The 20,106-nt window shown below is 32.5% G+C and overlaps 1 protein-coding gene across 1 annotated transcript in view; it reads right to left on the reverse strand.

Moving 5' to 3' along the window:
• The window catches only part of LOC130451692 (uncharacterized), a 70,162-nt gene that overhangs the window by 11,768 nt on the left and 38,288 nt on the right, over positions 1-20,106 (reverse strand). The window contains exon 3 of the mRNA XM_056790875.1: positions 871-1,307. Coding sequence (XP_056646853.1) covers positions 871-1,307 — 437 coding nt within the window. The remainder of the gene's footprint in view (positions 1-870; positions 1,308-20,106) is intronic.

The following is a 20,106-nucleotide window of genomic DNA, read 5'->3' on the forward strand; positions in this document are numbered from 1 at the left end:
TGATTAACTGTTATAGGTTTAAATACACTGGCAGTGAAACCGCAGTAGCTGTCCTATTCCGCAAACTTGTGGACACCAAAAAACGGTCATCTCGTTGAGTGGTAACTCTTTTTCGCCCAGATCCTGGTCTACTAGTGATCAGGCCAGTCTGGTACATCCTTTGCAAACCACAGAGACTAGCACCAATAATTCTTGCAGTTGTACGTTGACCCCGACCATCGGATCTAAAGGCATTATGGGCCTGTTAAATCACTATACTTTGCAATCGTTAGTCGTACTCTAATACATCGAAAGACAGCTAATGACAGCTCTCAAATTTGCTTTAACGCCTACTAATTCTCATCAATATTGACGCTAAAATTTTTCGCAATTTCTGAAGTGACCTCAATTTTTTGCTCGCCAGTGTAGTTACCCGCGAGTCTCGCAAAAGCCTCGAATTTTTTCAAAGCCGCATCATAATTTCCGTCTTGAATGCGATTGCGAGGGATTTTCTCAGCCACATCTGTACCGGCAGAAAGGCTTTTTTCCCGTGTTTCATTAACCATAAAGAAACTTCGGTTAAATAATACATCAGCTAGATGTCTTTTATGTTCAAATGACTGGGTTAAAAAAAATATTGTTCAATAAACTTTTCATCAATCCACCCAAACGTCTCAATTGTGTATATTGGGGAAAAAATCTATCCCATTTTGAGTCTCTAGTACCGTACGCCAATTATGGGAAAATTTGTATAAGAAGCCAATATAATCATTTCCTCAATTCCCTAAATAACTGAGATATTAGGGAGATATGATGTAATAATTAGAATAAATCTGTACTTCTTTAAGAAGCGTAAAGCTCTTACAATGAGCATGTTATTTTAAAACATACCTCATCTAAAGGACATCCAGAGGAGAGTAGTAAGCCATGTGATTGTAATAACAAAAACCTCAGAAGCTTGTCTTTAATTTCACAAAGAACTCCCGGCCTGCCTCTGAATACTTGTATCCTCAATGTGGCCACTGTTGCGAGTTCTCCTAATATATCTCCAACGGTAATGAGAGGATCGTCAGATATTTGATCAAAACTTAATGCTTTCCAATTTTTTATCAATACAGATCCTTTAGCTGCAGCCGCGCTTTCTGTGGAGTACCCAAGACGAAAAAGGGCAGCCTGAACTAAATTGTGGAAAGGTGTTCCAACAGGAATAATTACGTAAGTATCTATTTCTATCATTGGACGACGTCTCCATACACCATGTTGTAATGAACGACTCTCCTCCAGCGAACATATTGCTTCTACTATGCAGTGGACTGGCAAGGACTTGGCTGAAACAAAAGGATATCATTACACATATAAATAGTCGAAACTAAAAACATTTTTTATACTCTACATTTCTGTAAAAAAAATAGAAATACTCGTTTCTGTTAATAAATTTAACTACTATTTCCCATGAAGCTAATAAACTCGCACGAAGCTAAAAAGTAATTAGTCTTCTAGCAGTGTTGGTCTGCCCTGTCCTGTGTATATTAATCTCGTTAGGTTAAGAAGGTTTCTGCATATTAGCGAGCTTTATTTAGAGAAACCTACGACCTAGCCTCTCAGCCCCCTAGCTTCGTCTTAAGGATTAGTTCAGTAGACTTGAGCCTACTTGAATAGATGCCAAACAAAGGAGAGTATATGTGTAAGGACGGTAAATGAATGTATCAAGCGGATTTTGTTCGGTTGTTGATACGTACACGTAAAAAAAAGTTTGCTTGAAACATTAACAAGTTATACTATGGATTAAAAAAAAATTGATAACATTTTGCTGTGAATACTTTCTAAACTAGCATCTGAACTGTGTAATTACTGAAAATAATTATGTATTACAAAAAATTTATGTAATAATGATTGTACCTCTAAATTAAAACAACGCTTCTCAAAAATTTACCCACCTAGGGCGTTCATGATTTTTTTAGTCATTTTTTCAAAATACTCTTCTTGTATTCGGGTTCATTATCTTAATTTTTTATGTATAATTTTCTCGTTCACAGAGTTAATATTAAATATAGAGGGAGCTACGTATGACAGCTATTTCAAGGAAATCCGAACTGTTATTATACATGGTGTTCCGGGACTTAATGCAAAAAATACTAATTCAGAAACAGGCGATTGTATGAGAAAATTTTTCTTATATCACAGTATTACTTTTCTGTCATCTACTCACTCCCGAATTTTTTGCATCTAGTCCCGGAGCACCCTTTAGGTAAAAAGAACTCACTATTTCTCTCTGTACTCTATTCTGATTGGAACACCAATGACGACGAGTTGTGAGTGGAAGGAACGCAAAGGAATCAGAAACGATTATAGAAATATAGAGAGTGGTACACCGAAGTTTTTTCTCTCTCTTCCAATCGTACTAATTCTACTTACATTCTTCTTTCTCTACGTTCAATATTAACTATAATTACATTCTTATAGATTTTTTGATTTAAATCTGAATCCACAAATTTTGACTTGTCAACAATAAAAGTGGAAAAGCAATAACATTAAATATGATTTGTTAGATTCCGTAATTGCCAGTACTTCTAAATTAATTATGTTTAGAGTTAATAACAACTTAAATTGTAATTTTTCATAATTATTGAAGTGATATTTTTATTGTCATTTAAACATATTCATAATTCCCAATTCAACGTCTCTGGAAACGCTATCAATTGATCTGCCTGTCTTTCTTATCAAGGGGTTACTTTCCGCATTACACATTTCCATTAAATTCAGGTTCAACTCCGAGAGTAGCGAATCATCTACCCTTATGCCGCCTTCTTACTCTTTATCTCTCCATCGACTTTTTACTCAAGATGACGGATCATTTGCTAACTGAGATATGCCAGTGTATGAATTAATGTTCCTCTTTAACAGGGTCAGACTAGTTCGCAAACACTTTGTCTGTTTTTCAAACTGTATATTAATAAAAAAGTAACCATGACATACATATTCATGAAAATGCACCTTATCAATGACACAGCTAACAAAAAACTTCGAAAATACCTGTTCAAACGTTAGTACTTTTATTTTCTCGATACCAATATCATACGAATTATGTTTATAATGTTGTTCAAGGACCAAACTTCCAGAAGTAAATTCATAGAGTTGAGAATCTAGCCGAGAGAGCTAATGGACTCCACGTCAAACATCTAAGAGAAAGGAACCAAGAAGCAAAAAATATAAAAGAAAGAAGACTATATGGACTATATATTAGAATGTTTGATAATCTATTAAGATTATCCACACTCTAAGGTCCTTTCAGTTGTGATAAGTTGGTTAAGAAGTTGTTGCTTCCAGAAGTTTCAAAATTCACACAACCAACTTCGAATCGAAAGAAAAACGGTTATTTGGTACGAAATAAGAGGGTGGCCGGACATGATTATGGGATTTAACAGAAAATTTTCTTAATGAATATATTATATATATATATATATATATATATATATATATATATATATATATATATATCAAGATACATTAAGAGGTTTAAGTCAATTTGTCTACCAACATATGTCAAAAATGAGCAATATCAATACCAGAGATACATGAAATATCACAGCACTTTGGTAGTAAAGTGACTAAACTATATTTATTTATCACAGTTGAAATAAAAGGTTGTAGAGTATTCTTTTGTACATAGAAAGAGCAAAAGTTTTATCCTGTACAGTCTTGCTGTACCTTGTTTATACACTTAAATGTTCCAATTTCACTAATCTTCTTCAACTTCTTCAACTGCTTTTTATTATTTTTCAAACTGTTTATCAATTTTGATATTTTGGCTATTGTATTCCGATGAACTTGATAACAATTTTCCTAGGTGACATAACAACTAAGTTGGAAATTCTGGAATCGTTGGTGATATTCATACTGAGCGAGCACACTGTCTACACTACATTACACTACACCAATACTGTCTAACGCGCGTTTCATTAACTTCAGAGACTGAAGGTAAACGAAACGCGCGTCAGACAGTGTAATCGTGAGTGTTGGTGTAGTGGTGATGTAAACAGTGTGTTCAGCATTTCCCTAGGTGTTAAATTGTTCTTACTTGTTCCTGTTACAGTGGAAAACCCCGATTTTTGTCTATCAAAACTATTAATTTTCTTTGTAGCAATGAAAACTGAATTTCATCAAATTGTTTCCACTTTATACGCTAAACACATCAGGAAATCATTTGGGAAATAGAAACAAATGTTTATTTATCTTGACAATTACATTGACAGTAATGTCACATTTTTTTACGCTAGCGCCAAGATTGGTAAGTGGCAGAACTAAATTTGTCTTGGTAAAATGTATATACAAGTTGACCTTCTTATTGGTTATATTTGGTGGCTAGCAGTAAAGACGTAAGTACATTGGGAATGGCGAATTTAGTGTTTATATCATCCAAAAGATTATTCGTTTTACATAATTCTATCCAGTAGATATTTTATTTACAAAAATTCGAGTTCTTTGTTCTTTAAGGCAAAGGTTGTTTTTCTTGTTTTGATAATGATCTATTTCGTTATGATACTCAAAAATAGAGTGAGGAGGATCTAATGCATCAATTAACGCTCATTAAATCTATACTGACATACAAAATAGAATCAAACAATTCACATACTTTTTAAATAATATTCCTGTGAACGAATTTTGAAATATTATTTGAAATTGTAGTGTAAAAAAATCATTAACAATTTTAATTTTAAACGAACAATCTATTGTGGTTCACTTGAGATATTTTCGAAATTTTTTATTTAATCAAAACGTTTAAATATTTCACAATCTGAAACCAAATCTATTATTTATTTTTCTTGTAAATTTATATTTTCAAAGGAAAATTTGAAAAGCGAATGATTTTCAGGTATTAACCAGGTAGAAAATCCCTGAATCCTGTCCTTTGCACAGGAATTGAAATGGTATCATTACTTCTTTATGATGTTTGTATATTTCTTAACCTCGCGGTTGTTAGGGAGTCAAAACGAGGTGAATTTCATCCCAAATCAAGTTAAGTGAGCTTGCAATTTTTGCTTATCGTTTTCAGTCAAGTCATTTATAATTTTCCTAACAGCTATGTCAATAAGATAAAACTCGCAATTACAGTTGAAAGATATTCTGGATATTTATAAAATCAACTCCAACTTACTACAAGGAGTTTATTCCCTCATTTCACTATTGGTTACTGTTATATTTTTGTGTTGAAAATATATGATGCAAATGCTATAACATATATGCCATCGAATCGTATGGAATTTAAGCCGACATAAATACTATTTCTAGTCAATTAAAATTGATGCCAATCGATTGATGTTAAAATTAATGCCAATTGATGTCAATCGAAGTTATGAAATAACAGAATTTGAATCAATCTTTTCTGGGATCAAATTCATGATAAGAACCATTTCTTTTGGATCATCTTTTATCTGTTCTATCGTTGCCTTCTCAATATTAGCCAAAACGTTTCTCTTCAAGCACATTCGCCATTGTTATAAAAAGCTAGACGTGGATGTAAACTCATTTTTAGGTTTCTTGCGAACGCCCCAGTCCTTGAATCGCCATTTTAGGTTTGTTTTTCATCTTTAAGGGCGACCAGTCGTCCTGCTTGAATGACTAATTTCCACTAAATCATTCATATCACTTGTAAACAGTTTTCAAGTACTACCATGGACAAATTTGATAATTTATTGAGCTTTTTTGGCACTTAAGGACAGACTAAAAATTATCTGACTCCATAGACTATAACAGAGGACTGAAAAGCTGTAATGTATTGAAACTTGATACTGCTTATTTCAACACATAAGGGCGTTAGACAAACTAGTTTAAATATATGCAACATAAGTAATTAATGCTATAAAAGAATCATGCACCGTATTTTTATCACATTCTGTATAAACCAAGTAAACATTTAAAAATTCAAATGAATTCTAGAATTAGCAAATTCAATTAATCAGACAATTTACGATCACCACCTGTTAGTCGGTATGATTGAAAAGCCTCTTAAGCTTTAAACGGGTATAAAATTTCGTCATTACGTTATCACGATCTGGGTGTTTACCTCTTGTTGAATCCTAATCCTACTGCGAATCCCTCAATCAATATCAGAATTCCAATCTCTAATTTTCAATTAGAGGCACAGTAAATACGTATAAATGATCAATTAGATTATTGATACGGGATTGCACTTAAAAATATTTATCATAGTTTAAACTTTCAATAAAAAATTGTAAGAAATATTTCCAAACTTTTGTGTTAAAATAACAAAACTAACATTTTTTAGTCCATCCTGTACTCATTTAATTCAGTCCATTTAATTACGTCCATAATATAGAAATTGAAACAAAACGAGAAGAGACTTAAAAAAACTGTTCTTCACGTCATTATTAATGAGTTATAAAGTCCTGATTATCGTAATAGAAAATAATAATTAGAAAATGGAAAACTAGAACCAAAAAGTATTCATTGACTTTCTAGATATACAGTGTGAAACAAACAACGCTATGGAATAGCCTGAAACGAAGAAGATATGGTGAAATGAAACTGTCAAATATTCAGACCTAGAAAAACAGACGACGCGTTGGAGAAGTGAATTAAATACTTTCAAGGTCATTTACGGTATATAACACAGTACTGGTCACTATTAACGTGAAAGTGAAATCTAGGTACTAACAGAAAAAGCGGAATACTAGTAATGGAGATGAGGTACTTAATGACAGTGACGGAGGGTATCACGTAAAGACATAATTAAAACCGAAACAATAGCTGAAACGAAAGAAAACCATGAGCTAGTATGGAATAGTGACTTAAGAAAGTCTGGAATCAAGAAATAAGAGAAGATTTGAAGAATGGTTGTTGCTGATGATGACAAAGATTAAAAAGTGTACTGGAAACTTCTTTTAAATAATTTCAAACATGATGAAGAGGCTACAAGGTAGGGTTACCAACCGTCCTGTTTTCCCAGGACATGTCCTAGTTTTTGTAGTATCCTGGGACGTCTTGAATAGTTTTTGAGCAGCGTCCTGGGTTTTTAAATTTTAAAATTCGGGCGCCTCTTCTCAGATCTCGCGTTAGACATACAGAGCTAGGTATCCAGTCAGGATTTTTCAACTTGTATAATTTCATTCAAATATTTCTATTAAAAAGGGTTTTTATTTTAATTACTTGAATTTTATTTCACCTGTTTTCACTAAATATTTATTTAACTATTGCAACTCTATTAATGCGTCCTGTTTTTAAACTGAATTGTCCTGGTTTTTCTACCTTCAAATCATAGTTTTTTGAATTTGAGGTTGGCAACCATACTACAAGGTGTGTTCTTACTATGGAGGGTAGAGGTTAGGAGAACCATCTCTGTGCTACAGAAAGCGTCCATCAAATTCTTTACGTTAGGGAGGCGCTACTATAGCATAAGTGTAAATTTTAAATAAAGCGCTAGAAATTCAAGAATAAGGCCAGAGAAAGAAAGAAGTGATAATTGACACTTTCTTTCTAGAAATTCACAATAATCAATTAACATTCAGCGTTACTTCAAAGTAGCTTTTCTAGGTTATATTTACAAAATTATTTTGTGAATAGTTTAGATTTTGTATACCAATATTTAATTAACGACTCTAGTCATTTCAAATTTTTTAACACTCTATTTGAGAGAGATCATTCAAATAAGACTTGTAGTATCCATCCATAACTTTACTCAATAGTGGATTTCTCAGCTAATTATTAGCATTAATAGTTCATATATGACTTTCCTTTACATTTCTGTGCATATATGTTCAGAATATACTTTTTCAAAACTTCATTTTTGTATTCTGATGTATGTGAAATGAAGTATTCTTGCTTAATTTTCGTTTTAGATTTTTACAACTAAAAATAATTTCGAGTGATGCAAATTGTCACTATCAAGTCATGTTTTGATAAAGACCGAAAAACGTCGATGTTTTTTGAAACTAATTTCTCTATCAAAACAGATCTAAAATTGAGACGTCTAAGAAATAAAAAGTTGAAGAAGTTAGTTATACTTTTATTATATTAATTATAAACGCTTAATTAAGTTGCATCGGGCCTAAATTAGTTTCAAGCCTACATTTTCATTAAAAATCATCAAATTAAGAATTATTAGAGTCTTGATTTTGTAAAATCGTAAAAGTCCATCCTGATATTCACATCAGAAATTGAATCAGCCTTATAATATATACAAATGCAAATATACGAGGGTTGCTGGTAGGTTTTCGCAATCGAACAATAGGTGGCGTTGATGAATTATAGCATCACGGATTTGTGACTATTGACTTATGTTATCGCGAAGCTTGTGGCAATTTAGATAGTTGTTTAAATGAAGCAAGTTTATGAAAAAATAGAAATCAAGTTTGTTCGTTCATGAAAATTAAAAATAGAGAAATTTTTCATACAATCAGCAAATATAGAATATAAATCGGCTGGTGCTGGTAATAAAATACTTAGAGCCGCTTTCAAACCGATTTTTAAATGTTATTTTCTTATAATATGAAAATTAAAGACCCTAAATATTTATTGTAGCTGACCTTTTTCGTTATATCCAAATTTTAATATTGGTAAAATAAACCTGTAGTAGAATCACGAGAAAAAAATAAAAAATATAATATCTTGCATTTTCTATTCGAGAAAGTTCAATTTTTAATGAAAACCATGTTTTACATTTTCTTTTAAAATCAACTACTCAAAACTACTCTTTATTCAAAAATCCTGTCCGCGTCGAATGTAAAATCTATTCAAACGTTAAGAATCACGACTAATATTCGTCTCTGTCGATATTAAAAACTTTAGGTAAGGTACAGCAATCAGGATTATACGCAGAGACGGATTCAAAGATAAATCAATAAAGAAACTTTTCACATTGGACGAATATATATATATATATATATATATATATATATATATATATATATATATATATATATATATATATATATATATATATCCAACTTTTACATTGGCAAAAACCAATTATTAATCTGTCTCATAACATTGGCAAGGATTTGAGAATTGTAATGATATAATTTGATGCAAGTATAAGCAATCAAAATAGAGAATGAGTGAAGGGGTTTCGATTCGCCACCTCTTATATTCATAACACAATAATAATAGTACTAGCAAAACTATCCCTCTATCATAATTGCTTCTATTTGCATCAAATTGAACTTTATAATATACATAAATGTTAATTTACTTTACTTTATTTATAAACGATAGTTTATTCTTCAGATGATTTTGAATAAACGACGATGAGAAAATTCACATTATTAAATGAATTTACATTAAAAGTTTGTGTATTAAATCATTAGTGCATTTAAGTTCGGCCCTGCACCGCTGTCAACATGTTTTCTGGTTCACGGCGAGCCAGAGAAACCATTGTTTAGATGAGCGTGTTTTTACGTACGATTCTGCTGCTTAAACTACGTCGGATTTCGTTCGACCACTCATTATGGATTATAAAAAAATCTTGCTTTTAGTAATTCTACTACAAAGGACGATACTCTCATTTCAGATCCTTCTTACTCTGATGTTCTCTAAGCCGAATGCAATCTTTCATCCCTCCTCTTATCGGCTTATCGCTTTCGATAGTCGATTTTTTGTGTTGTTTAAGGTGGTTTATACTTTGTTCTGACGATCTATTTTATCTTCGATATTTTCAGTAATATATTTCATATATTGGTAACAATATACCTATTGAGAATTGTAGCAAATTTTCAATCTCATTCTAAGTATCGTCAAAATAAATAATTTGCTTTATTTATTAACTTATTAGTTAACATGATATTACACATATTTTGTACAAACTTCTGGTATATACTTTATGCATAATAAGTTTTCCCAAGTTATGTCTTTAAGGCCGCTTGACATGATGCAATATAACGTGCAATCCAATATTTCGCAATATTTCTTGATGAAAAGCATGCACAGATCAAGTTCAGTTGATTGTTTCATGCAAGATCGATATGGTGCCTTTTTTATTGCATGCAAGCTGCAATTCTAGGGAGAAATCTAGTTACTAAAATCATTTCGATCTTGTGGTAAATTTAACCTTATTTCGATTTTGTTTTTGTTCATATTTGTTCACAAGGTCGAAATAATTAGTTTTACGAAAATTATTTGATCTAAGACTGTCAATTGGTTAGTTGTTTGAGCAAAAAGTAACTAGATTTCTCCCTTGCAGTTTGCACATAATAAAAATGGCAGATCTTGCATGGAACGATCAGCTGAACTTCATCTGCGCATGATTTTTATCAAGAAATATTGCGCCGTGCATTGCATTGCGGTGTATTGCATCATGCCAAGCGGCCTTTACTAATTGTTTTACAACACTTGCTATGGATGTCCCCCATTTTTAATCTAATTTCATTTTTTCGGTAAATATGTCTTTTTAGGTAGCTGGGTGCACTGCAGTATCCTTTTCTCGAAGAAGTTCAGGCCATTTTCGACCTCCTATAACTTCGTTGTGGATTAAACTAGAAGACTGTATTTCTAGTAACTAAGCAAGCATTCTATAAACACGATTTATTTCGAATTTCATTCAATTTGAACAAGTAGTTTACGAATTATAATAATATATATATATATATATATATATATATATATATATATATATATATATATATATATATATATATATAATAACTAATAATAACGAATAACTAATCAAAGCTTTTGTCACTTACTGCCAAACCAACCATCAAAACTTTAAGGCACTTCTAGTAGACATAGAAGCTTCAAATTTTGAATACAACTATTGTTCAGTGTAAAAATCACGAAAAATTTGTGATATTTTGTAATTTCTGTCTAGTTTTCTAGATACACCAACTGCATAAATAATTTTGTAATCCCACATGATATGAAATATAAAAAAATAAAATAAATAATTAAATTTTAATGGTTCTATCGGTTATCGGTATAGTACAAAAAGTAAAGGTTGATCTTTAAAATACAAAAATAATTAGGAAAATATACATTACATGTTTACGAATTTGGTCCGGTCAAAACTAAATTTGAAATTATTAATAGAGCTTATGTTTATCACGAATAGTTTTTCTATATGTATATGCTATAACTAGACACAAAAGTCAAAGCCTAAGTCTCAATAATGCGCTGATGGATATCGGTTCTGCAGTATCCACATCCGGTCAAGCTTACGAGAGCTACAAGTCTGGGCGGGTTACATCTAACTAATGTCGATTTTGGTTAGGTTAGGTTAGCATCAAAGCATAGGTATCCTCAATTTATACTATAGATTAAGAAGGATTCACCGTTCAGACTTGTCAAAAATTGTAACATCAAAGCCTCCGAGAAAAACCCATAGAGACAGGGAGTGGGCTTTGAGAGAACTTGTAGCTAAAACTTAGTAGTACCAGGAAAGAAAAAGAAACTCTCATGGTGCTTTAAGAAAATTCGTTGTTGGAATTTAAGAAGTAGAGCGTACCGGAAATGAAAAGTTTTGGTTTTGATGGTTTAAATGTTTAAACAATTGGTCGAAGTATATGTGTAATTTGATATATTAAGTTGTTCTTAACGTAGGTTTTTGTTTAATATTTTAATAAGTTATCTCATCATTTAATAATTTCTTTATCAATATAATCTAGTGATGTCATTAAAACGGTTATGAGATTTTTATCTTTGTTTATTTTATAAATTCTTTGGGGACATACGATAATCATAGTTGATAAATTTAGCAAAATCTTTGGATACATCTTAAGAACATCCATTTAACCTTCGTCTCGAGTCTATAATTTGTATCTGCTACCCTTGTAAGATTCCCAGACGTTTCTTAATACCTCAGTTGTGCCTTTTGACCACTGCCGGACTTCCGATATTTCAGAACAACCCTCCGGTAGCGAAACGGGTGAAGTTAAACGCCGAGTATCTCGGTAGACATACACTTCGTATAAGTTTGAGTAATTTTAGAGAAATAGTAAGGGTGTATCAAAGGATAAAAGAGAAAAGACAAGACCAGGGCTGGTTTCTTATTGTTTTCGTAACTATAATTAAAATTTAAATCCTAAAAACAGGCAATAGCCGATATAGCTCCGGAAATATTGAGACAAAGAGATTAAATACTTGGGAAACGATTGCAAAGAAATATATGAAAAAAAAAGTTTATTGACCATGCACGAGAATATCTCCATATATCCGTAGTATATTTTTTCTGTTGACAAGGTTTTTAAGTCTGACTTAATATATGTAGTTGAGAGTATCTCAAAATGTAGTGGGTTTAGTATGTTCTTATTGTTTCTTACAATGTGATTATGATCTTAGGGCCAGTCCTGGAGATGCAGATGCGGCGAACGGCCACTGGAGAGAACTGAGTAAAATCTCGGAGATCCCGTTCCGGATCCAGGCCCGGTCCTAATCCCAGCGGCTTACCGCGCTCTGTATAGTCCACTAGTCGCTAATCCCACTAGCTCTAATCCAGGACGGCTGACCAGCGTCTTAACTGGGGCTCATATTGCCTTCCGGTCCTTTGTTCAAGCCCGCTTGATCAATAATGCAACCTTATAAATAATAAGACCGACTATAATAACTATGCCAGCCGTCCAGAAACTTATTAAGCCGACACCAAATTCGACCTGCAATTGTTTGACTGTGATTCATTTGCATATTGCTTATGCGGCTAATTATCTTTAGTGTTTTGTTAATTTCATTAACTAAATCTTGTTGAAATTTCAAGACAAACAGGTTTAATCCTTCGTAATATGACAAAATATCATTTCACGTTTTATTATATCTGAAACATTCTTTCTGTATACCTCGTTAGGTTCAGATCGTTTAGTTAAATCCCAACAATAATAAATACTTTTGTTTGTTTGTTTTGTTATAATTAAAATGTGAAATGCATCGATAATTTCGGGGACTGACACAGAAACTGGCCTTCACGATCGATTATCATCTTCAATGGAAAATTTATCTCTTTTGAAGCTTGCAGTCCAATTTTTCACGGTTGCATACGAAGGAGATTGATCACCAAGGGAATTGAGCATATCTTTGTAAATCTGCTTACCTCTTAACCCTTTTAAATATAGATACTTGATGATGGGTCGATACTCCCATTTTAATTTAATTTATTGCGTAACTCTGGTTTACTTTTTTGACGTCAAACTTAACACTGACACTTCTAAGTTATTGTTCGTTGCTATGGTAACGTAATATTTTGTTTATTCATGGAACTGGTCTAGACTAACTAGTTATCAATACATCCCCGTAAATTGCAATAACAAACTACAATATTTACAAAAACATGATGCCACATATTTTTCGATTGTAAAAACTTAAAAGGCAACCCTCGTATTTGTTATTTTTCTTATCGTTATTCTTTTCACATTCCTATATTTGTATTTATCGCTCGAACATTTCACTTATTTTTGTATTTGTAAATACTCTTATTATATTGACTATATTTTTGTAGCTCACGCACATTGTACCATATTTTCTAATTTTGCTGGCTTCAGGTAGTTCATTACTTCCTATTTTCCCTACATATTTAACCTTGTTACTCCCGAGTATTCAAATTCACGTTCTCTTTATTCTTTACGTTGTGTCATCTCTCCCTTTGAATCTCTCGTTATATTATTAGCAAATAAAAGGGAAAGTGATTAGATGGTTGTTGAATGTTGAGAAGACGTCCGCTTCTCGTCGAGACGTTTTAACAAAATTCAAGTTGCTCTTCCTTCGAAATCCTTATCGCAAATCCGGCATGAAATCGTATTAGTGCGAAGGCAGAACAGCATAGCAGAGCCAGAGCAGAGGACTTATTGTAAACAGTATTGCGGGTTCGAAGACCCTTTAGCACTCACTAAACTTAACTATACAAGGCCCCGACCAACTGTCGCCTCCTCACAACTTGCGAGAATTAAAACTTTCGTCTAACAAGACTTAAGCTAATAAGAAAATGGATAGAAATAAGCTGTTTTGTAAGATGCTTTGCCCTCGTTTATAGAGTTTTGCGGACGGTTTGTCGGACTCTTGGTTAATCGGGAATGGAACATTATGTATTATACAACATTCTACTTAGGTATACACTGCTTCCTCTTACACAACTCACTAATCTTTTCAAGAAAAATATAAAACTTTTTATCATCCACTGTTACGAATTATTCTCAACCTATTTGTTAACAGAATTAAGGAGAAGTTACCGAGTGTCAACAAAAACATAATTCCTCCAAGTAAAATCAATTCTAGTCTCTCGTATATGAATAATCAGTGAATAAAGGATGTACTTTATCTGTTAGTAATCCAGTGGGTAGTGTAATGTCCCACCCCCTGTTTCCCTCACCCAGTGTTTATCGTCTTCCGGCCCTGATGATCCCCTTCAATCCGCTATCCTCTCTGAATATTACAATCCAAGCCTTCAAATATCTACATTATCTATATAGACCAGACAATCGTTATAATTTGGAATATTTTTATGATAGTCCAGTTGTTTGCAAAATTTCTTTCGGTAGTAATAGTATTCGGAAAGTATTTTCCATGCTTGAATCACTCTTCTAAACTATGAGGTATCAATCAGATTCTGCCTCAATTTTCTCTAGAATTTCTGCACGTGTTCCCGCCGATGTTTGCTTATATAATGTTATACAGTTTCGATTGATTGTAAATCTACATAACAAGCAGGCCAAAGAAGTCTAGTGATTTGAACTTCAGTATGTCTGTATGTTTAGGATGTCTGACTAAAGCTTCTGTGACAATATAAAACTATGATGATCTTTAGAGTCAAAATGTTTGTTTACCGCCTATTAATCTTTGTTTTATTACTTTTGTTGTTACCAAAAATAGTCGGATGGGACCAGATGAGGGTATATGGTGGGTGTTCAATTTCTGTGAAGCCACATTAGTATACAGTAATCTTGGAAAGTTAAGCAGTGTGAACTGGAGCATTGCCATGGACAAGCCCACACCTCGGCTGATTCTCCCACGTTTTATTTTTGATATATTTTTGTCGCATCTGCCTCAGTAAGTGACGATTGTATTAGATTCCTTGAAGGTACCCTCGCAGTCCTACAATATTTTAGTTAGTTCCGATGCAGCTCTATGGAATTGCTTTTGCATTTTGGACAGTAGTAAAACACCATAATTTCATCACCTGTTAGAATTGTTCGAATTACATTTCCGTGGTCCTCGTGGCAAAGATCTAAAAATCACTCACACATTCTATTCGGAGCTGCTATTGACCTGCGCTACCATTAATTTTTGTCGTATTTAAATCCTTAGAGCAATTTCTTCGTAGTAGTAAATTTTCTGATCCTCGCTGCAAAGCTCAAAAAATCACTGATAAAATTCTACACAAACCTGCTTTTGCACTGGAAATTTGAGACACCCACGTGTTTTTATCGTATTTAAATCCTCATATAGGATCTTTTGACCATTTGTTTTGAAAATGCCGGTCTGTATTTCAATTTCTTTTGTTTTTTGGCGTCGGTCACTGTGGTCGTTCGTGCTTTAATATAATAAAATGGATCAAAGCAGTAAGTTGAAACTTTGTGTGAAGCTTGTTGAAACTTATCACTGACGCGTGCATAAAGATTTTTGCGACCTCACTATGTAATTTACGGGAATCAAATTCTTTAGATTCTTATTTCTTAGACCCCTCTCTTGTATTTTTTCGAATTTTTATAATTAAATGTATGTTTTTTGATTTTCAATTGTTTGTTAATGCAGTTGTATGTTTTAACGTATTGATGACCTTTCAATCCATTTTCTAAATACTGAGATGTCTGTCTGACGTATATTATTATCAATATTTACCGTATACAGAAATTTTTATTAAATTTTTTTTCTTACTAATCCGCTTATTACTGACGATTTAGAGAAACAGAATCTTTTGAGCGACTGAAAACATTACTAATTATTTAAAGAACATTTTGTTACGAAAACGAATTGAAGAAGTATTCTGTATTAAAGTTCCTGCATTTAGAGTTCATTATCCGAAATGGGGAGTCGATTCACTCAATAAAGAAGATAAAGTTAACAGGGTAGGTATATTATTTTCAAAAAATATATTACACTCAAAACACAAATTAACATTTTCCTTATAAAAGCTTTTTAAGAGAAAGAAACAAAAGAAGGTCTTCAAACGTAAGAGGATTTCTAATAACAAGCCATATAAATTAATAATCACGTTAAGGCCGAAAAGGAGTGTATAAAGAATTCTGGGAGCTTTCATAATGTCTTTGATCATTACCCGCGAATTTGAATCGTGGCTTTATTCTATTTTAATTGATATTATATTCAATATTATAATAAGTCCATAACACACTTTACACTGTCACTACACTAAATATAAATCGACCATCCCAACTTAGCACTTTGGATTCAGGTGAGTCAAAAAAAGACTATGAGTGCTTCAATAGAGGTATAAAACTATTTTACGACAATACGGCTGCTTATAAAAACAAGGTCGTATTAATAACAGGGGCTTAGGTTGAATTTTCAATCATAATAAGTCGATGAATTTTATCTTTTATCACAAAAAAAACATTTTAAAAATTTAGTACTAATGTCGTTTTCATATGTGGAAATTCCTGCACCTAACTGAATCTTATTAAGACTAGAGGTCTAACTATATGGAACGTACAATTGCTTCACTTTCTTTTAACCATATTTGTTGATTGACGACGCAGTACGTTTTTATAATAAACAGTATGGAGTGAGATAAATATCGAATGAAAAAACCGTTCCTCTCGTGAATATTCATTTCTAACTGTATGAGGTGTATGGACAAGCCTCGTACTTAGACAAATGATGTAATTGGTTGTGTTGTTTTCCCTTCTTAAATTCCATAACTGTTTCGGCAATTTGAAATTTCATTTAAATTCCAGTTCAAAAGTGGATCGTAACATAAATCAACAGAAAACTAAGAAAATTTACTACGTCTATGGCGTTTTTATGATATAAGTACCAAACAGTTAATCACAGGGCTTCTTAAAATTCTGAAGGTCGAGTGTCAAGCTATGATGGTCAAGTTATAAAAGTAAATTGAGAATATGCTGAATTTTGGACTATATTTACTTGAAATGGGAAGAGAAAAGCTTTATTGTCAGAAAATTTATAGACAAAAGCTTGCAAAAAACTAAGAAGCAAATACACAAATGATTAAATAAAGACACAAACCTAAGTATCCACAAGAAAACTAGAAAGAATAACAATATTACGTTTTAAATGTACATGTGAAAATTCTTATATGTATACAGGGTTTTCCGATTAAGAATTTTCAATAAATAATTACAATTTATGATAATTTATTTCAGAATCTCTCTTTATAGCGAGTTTCCTTGGCATGCACAACGATCTAAAAATCGACATATCTTCTAAACTATAAATTTTATCGACTTAAACAAAGAATATCTTTTCGTTGAAAAATCGATTGAAAAATTCATTTTTGCTATCGTTAAATTTTACAGGTTGTCCTTGTAACAGTTACGGTAAAACCATTGGGCATGAGCCAGTCCTGGCCTTAAGAGGGTGGTGTAGAATTTTTTATTCAGTTAAACACACTTCATGAACATATGTAAACATCCATTGAAAATTCATAATGTTCGAATGTATAATTTAGAAAATATACTTGAATATAAGTTCTGATTTCGCAGCTTTAAAGGCTTATAAGTCAAGAACGAGGGGCCGTATGAGAAAATTTTTTTCACGTCATATACTCTCTCCCAAATTTTTTACATCAAATGTATACTGTTATATTGAGCAGAAACCATTTTCTAATGGAGAATTTCAAAAAAGATGAAATTATTAGTATTTCAACTTTCGAATTATCCAAATAACACACTGTAGATAACTATTTAAAACGTGAGTAATAAAAAGGAAAATTTAGAACGATTTTATTCGAAATATATTCCTATCCATAAAAAATAATTACCAATTAAACGGAGATAATGAAATAAATCTTATAATTTTGTGATTAATCCACCGTTAATATTTCGTTCCATGGAAAGTAATTGATTTTTTAGGTCACTGTAACAAACTAGAGATACAAACAATCTCGAATTAATAAAAAAAGTTTCCGTTTGCTCCGATTGACAGAAACGTTGAGAAATATCTGTATAGTTGTCTAATCTCTCTTTAGTAGTCCCGTATCCTGGTGTAAAAAGAGAAGAAAAATCACCTTGACGACATTTAAGTCGTGTGTGCATGGTTCGAAATGGGGCATGATCCGGGATCAGACAGACCGCTAATCCGGCGATATGTTGAGGTCGCACGATGAGAAAACCAACAACGTGCAACAGGGGGTCAAGGGATATAAACGATCCTCTAAAAATAGAGCAATCCCTCAAACATTCACTTTGAAATAACGAAATGTAGCGAACAAATATAATACGAGAATCTTGTATCTGATAAATAGAGAGAAGATTTCTATCCACACACACACACACACAATATTAATAAATATGTAATAGTTTATAGACATGGTAAACCAAAACATTTTTTCAACACAAAGTTGGACAACTTGTGTGAATATCAGTTATAAAAAATCCTCAGAAATATATACCATTTCGAAATTTCACAGGATCTGATGAAGACAAATTTCGCTATGATTTCTTGTATGTACCACGGTAAACTTCTTCATTATCCATCTTGTGTCTTTGTTTGAAAAGCATTTACCTTTAAGAACAGTTCGATTAACTAAGCCCCTTGCTCCTTGATCAACCCATGCCTTCAAGACATTAATGAGCCTGAGAGATAAAGCACTTTTTAAGTTCAAAAAAAAACACCTCTTCAGAAAACTGGGAGGCATATCAAGAATTGAGAAATCTTGCATCTGACTCAGTCAGAAGAAAAAAACGAGTATGTCTTGAATATCTGGAAGGTTTAAATGATATAAAGGCACTTTGGAGAGCTCAAGAAATATGAATATTCCCTCCAATTCAAGAACATCCACAAATCTGCCTACAAGTATTCAAAAGGCCAATGAAATAAATAAGTACCTTCTCAGCGTATTCAATAAGTCCCATGTATGTCATGAGAAGTTTGCTTTTTACAATAGCCATTGATTGCAGAAAGTTTAACCTTGTTATGGAATCTCCTGAATCAATTCTTAACCATGTATTTACAATTCAATCAAACGCGGCTGGAAATTATGGTCTTACGCTGCAGATGCTTGCCACAGTGCTAAATCCCTTGACGTATATTATAAATTCTAGTCTAGAAAGTGGTTACTTTCTTAACGGTTGGAAAGTGGTTTTAGTTTGTCCACTACCTAAAGTACATAATCCAATGGATTTAAAAGATTTGCGTCCTATATGTTACCGGTACTTTCAAAAGTCCTCGAACGAGCAATGCAAACCCGGATGAACTCTTTTTTACAGAAAAATAAGCTTCGTAGGGGACGTAACACAGCAACTGCAATGTTAAATATCACTGACAACATAATAAGAGCATTGGATAAGGAGAAGGCTGTCATATTCGTCTTATTGGATTAATTCAAGGCATTTGATGTGTTGGATCATGATCTTTCTGCAAAGTTGATATATCTGGGATTTGACGAAATATCTTGTAAATTCTTTGAATGTTACTTGGAAGGAAGAAGACAGAGATTTCGCACATATCAGAGTTCATCTGAGGCTGGCGTAATAGTATGTGGTGTGTAGCAGGGTTTAATAATTGACCCACTTTTGTTCCTCTAACTAACTTCATCTTTTTTGAGTTTTTGTAATTATTTATAGTTGAGACTGTATAAAGTTCTTTTGCATAGATAAGCGGCTGGAAGTGGTTAGATGGAAGATTCCTGTTGCATGATGTCTGCATATTGTATACTTGTAAATTGTATTATGTACATATATCAGCCGAATAAAGACGATTTATTATTATTATTATTGTTAATATTATTATTTCTATCTCAGTGTATCGTAATGACTTTCTCAAGGAATTAAAATGACTTAGTTGCTATTTCCATTTCTGGTTTGACAATAAAAAACAAGTGTCTAATTGTTTCGAAAAATGATCTTCATATAAATATATTTTTCCATGCTTTTTGTCCAATTTTGAAGTTTTTTTACAACTCCAGACTGAGGTGGCTCCAAGATATGCGTTTTGAATTTAAAAAGGTTTCTTCTAGTGTTGTAAACTCGTTGGAAATATAGATTGTTTTTTATTTAA

The sequence above is a fragment of the Diorhabda sublineata genome, chromosome X (genome assembly GCF_026230105.1).
Source record: "Diorhabda sublineata isolate icDioSubl1.1 chromosome X, icDioSubl1.1, whole genome shotgun sequence".
NCBI classification, from domain to species: Eukaryota; Metazoa; Arthropoda; class Insecta; order Coleoptera; family Chrysomelidae; genus Diorhabda; species Diorhabda sublineata.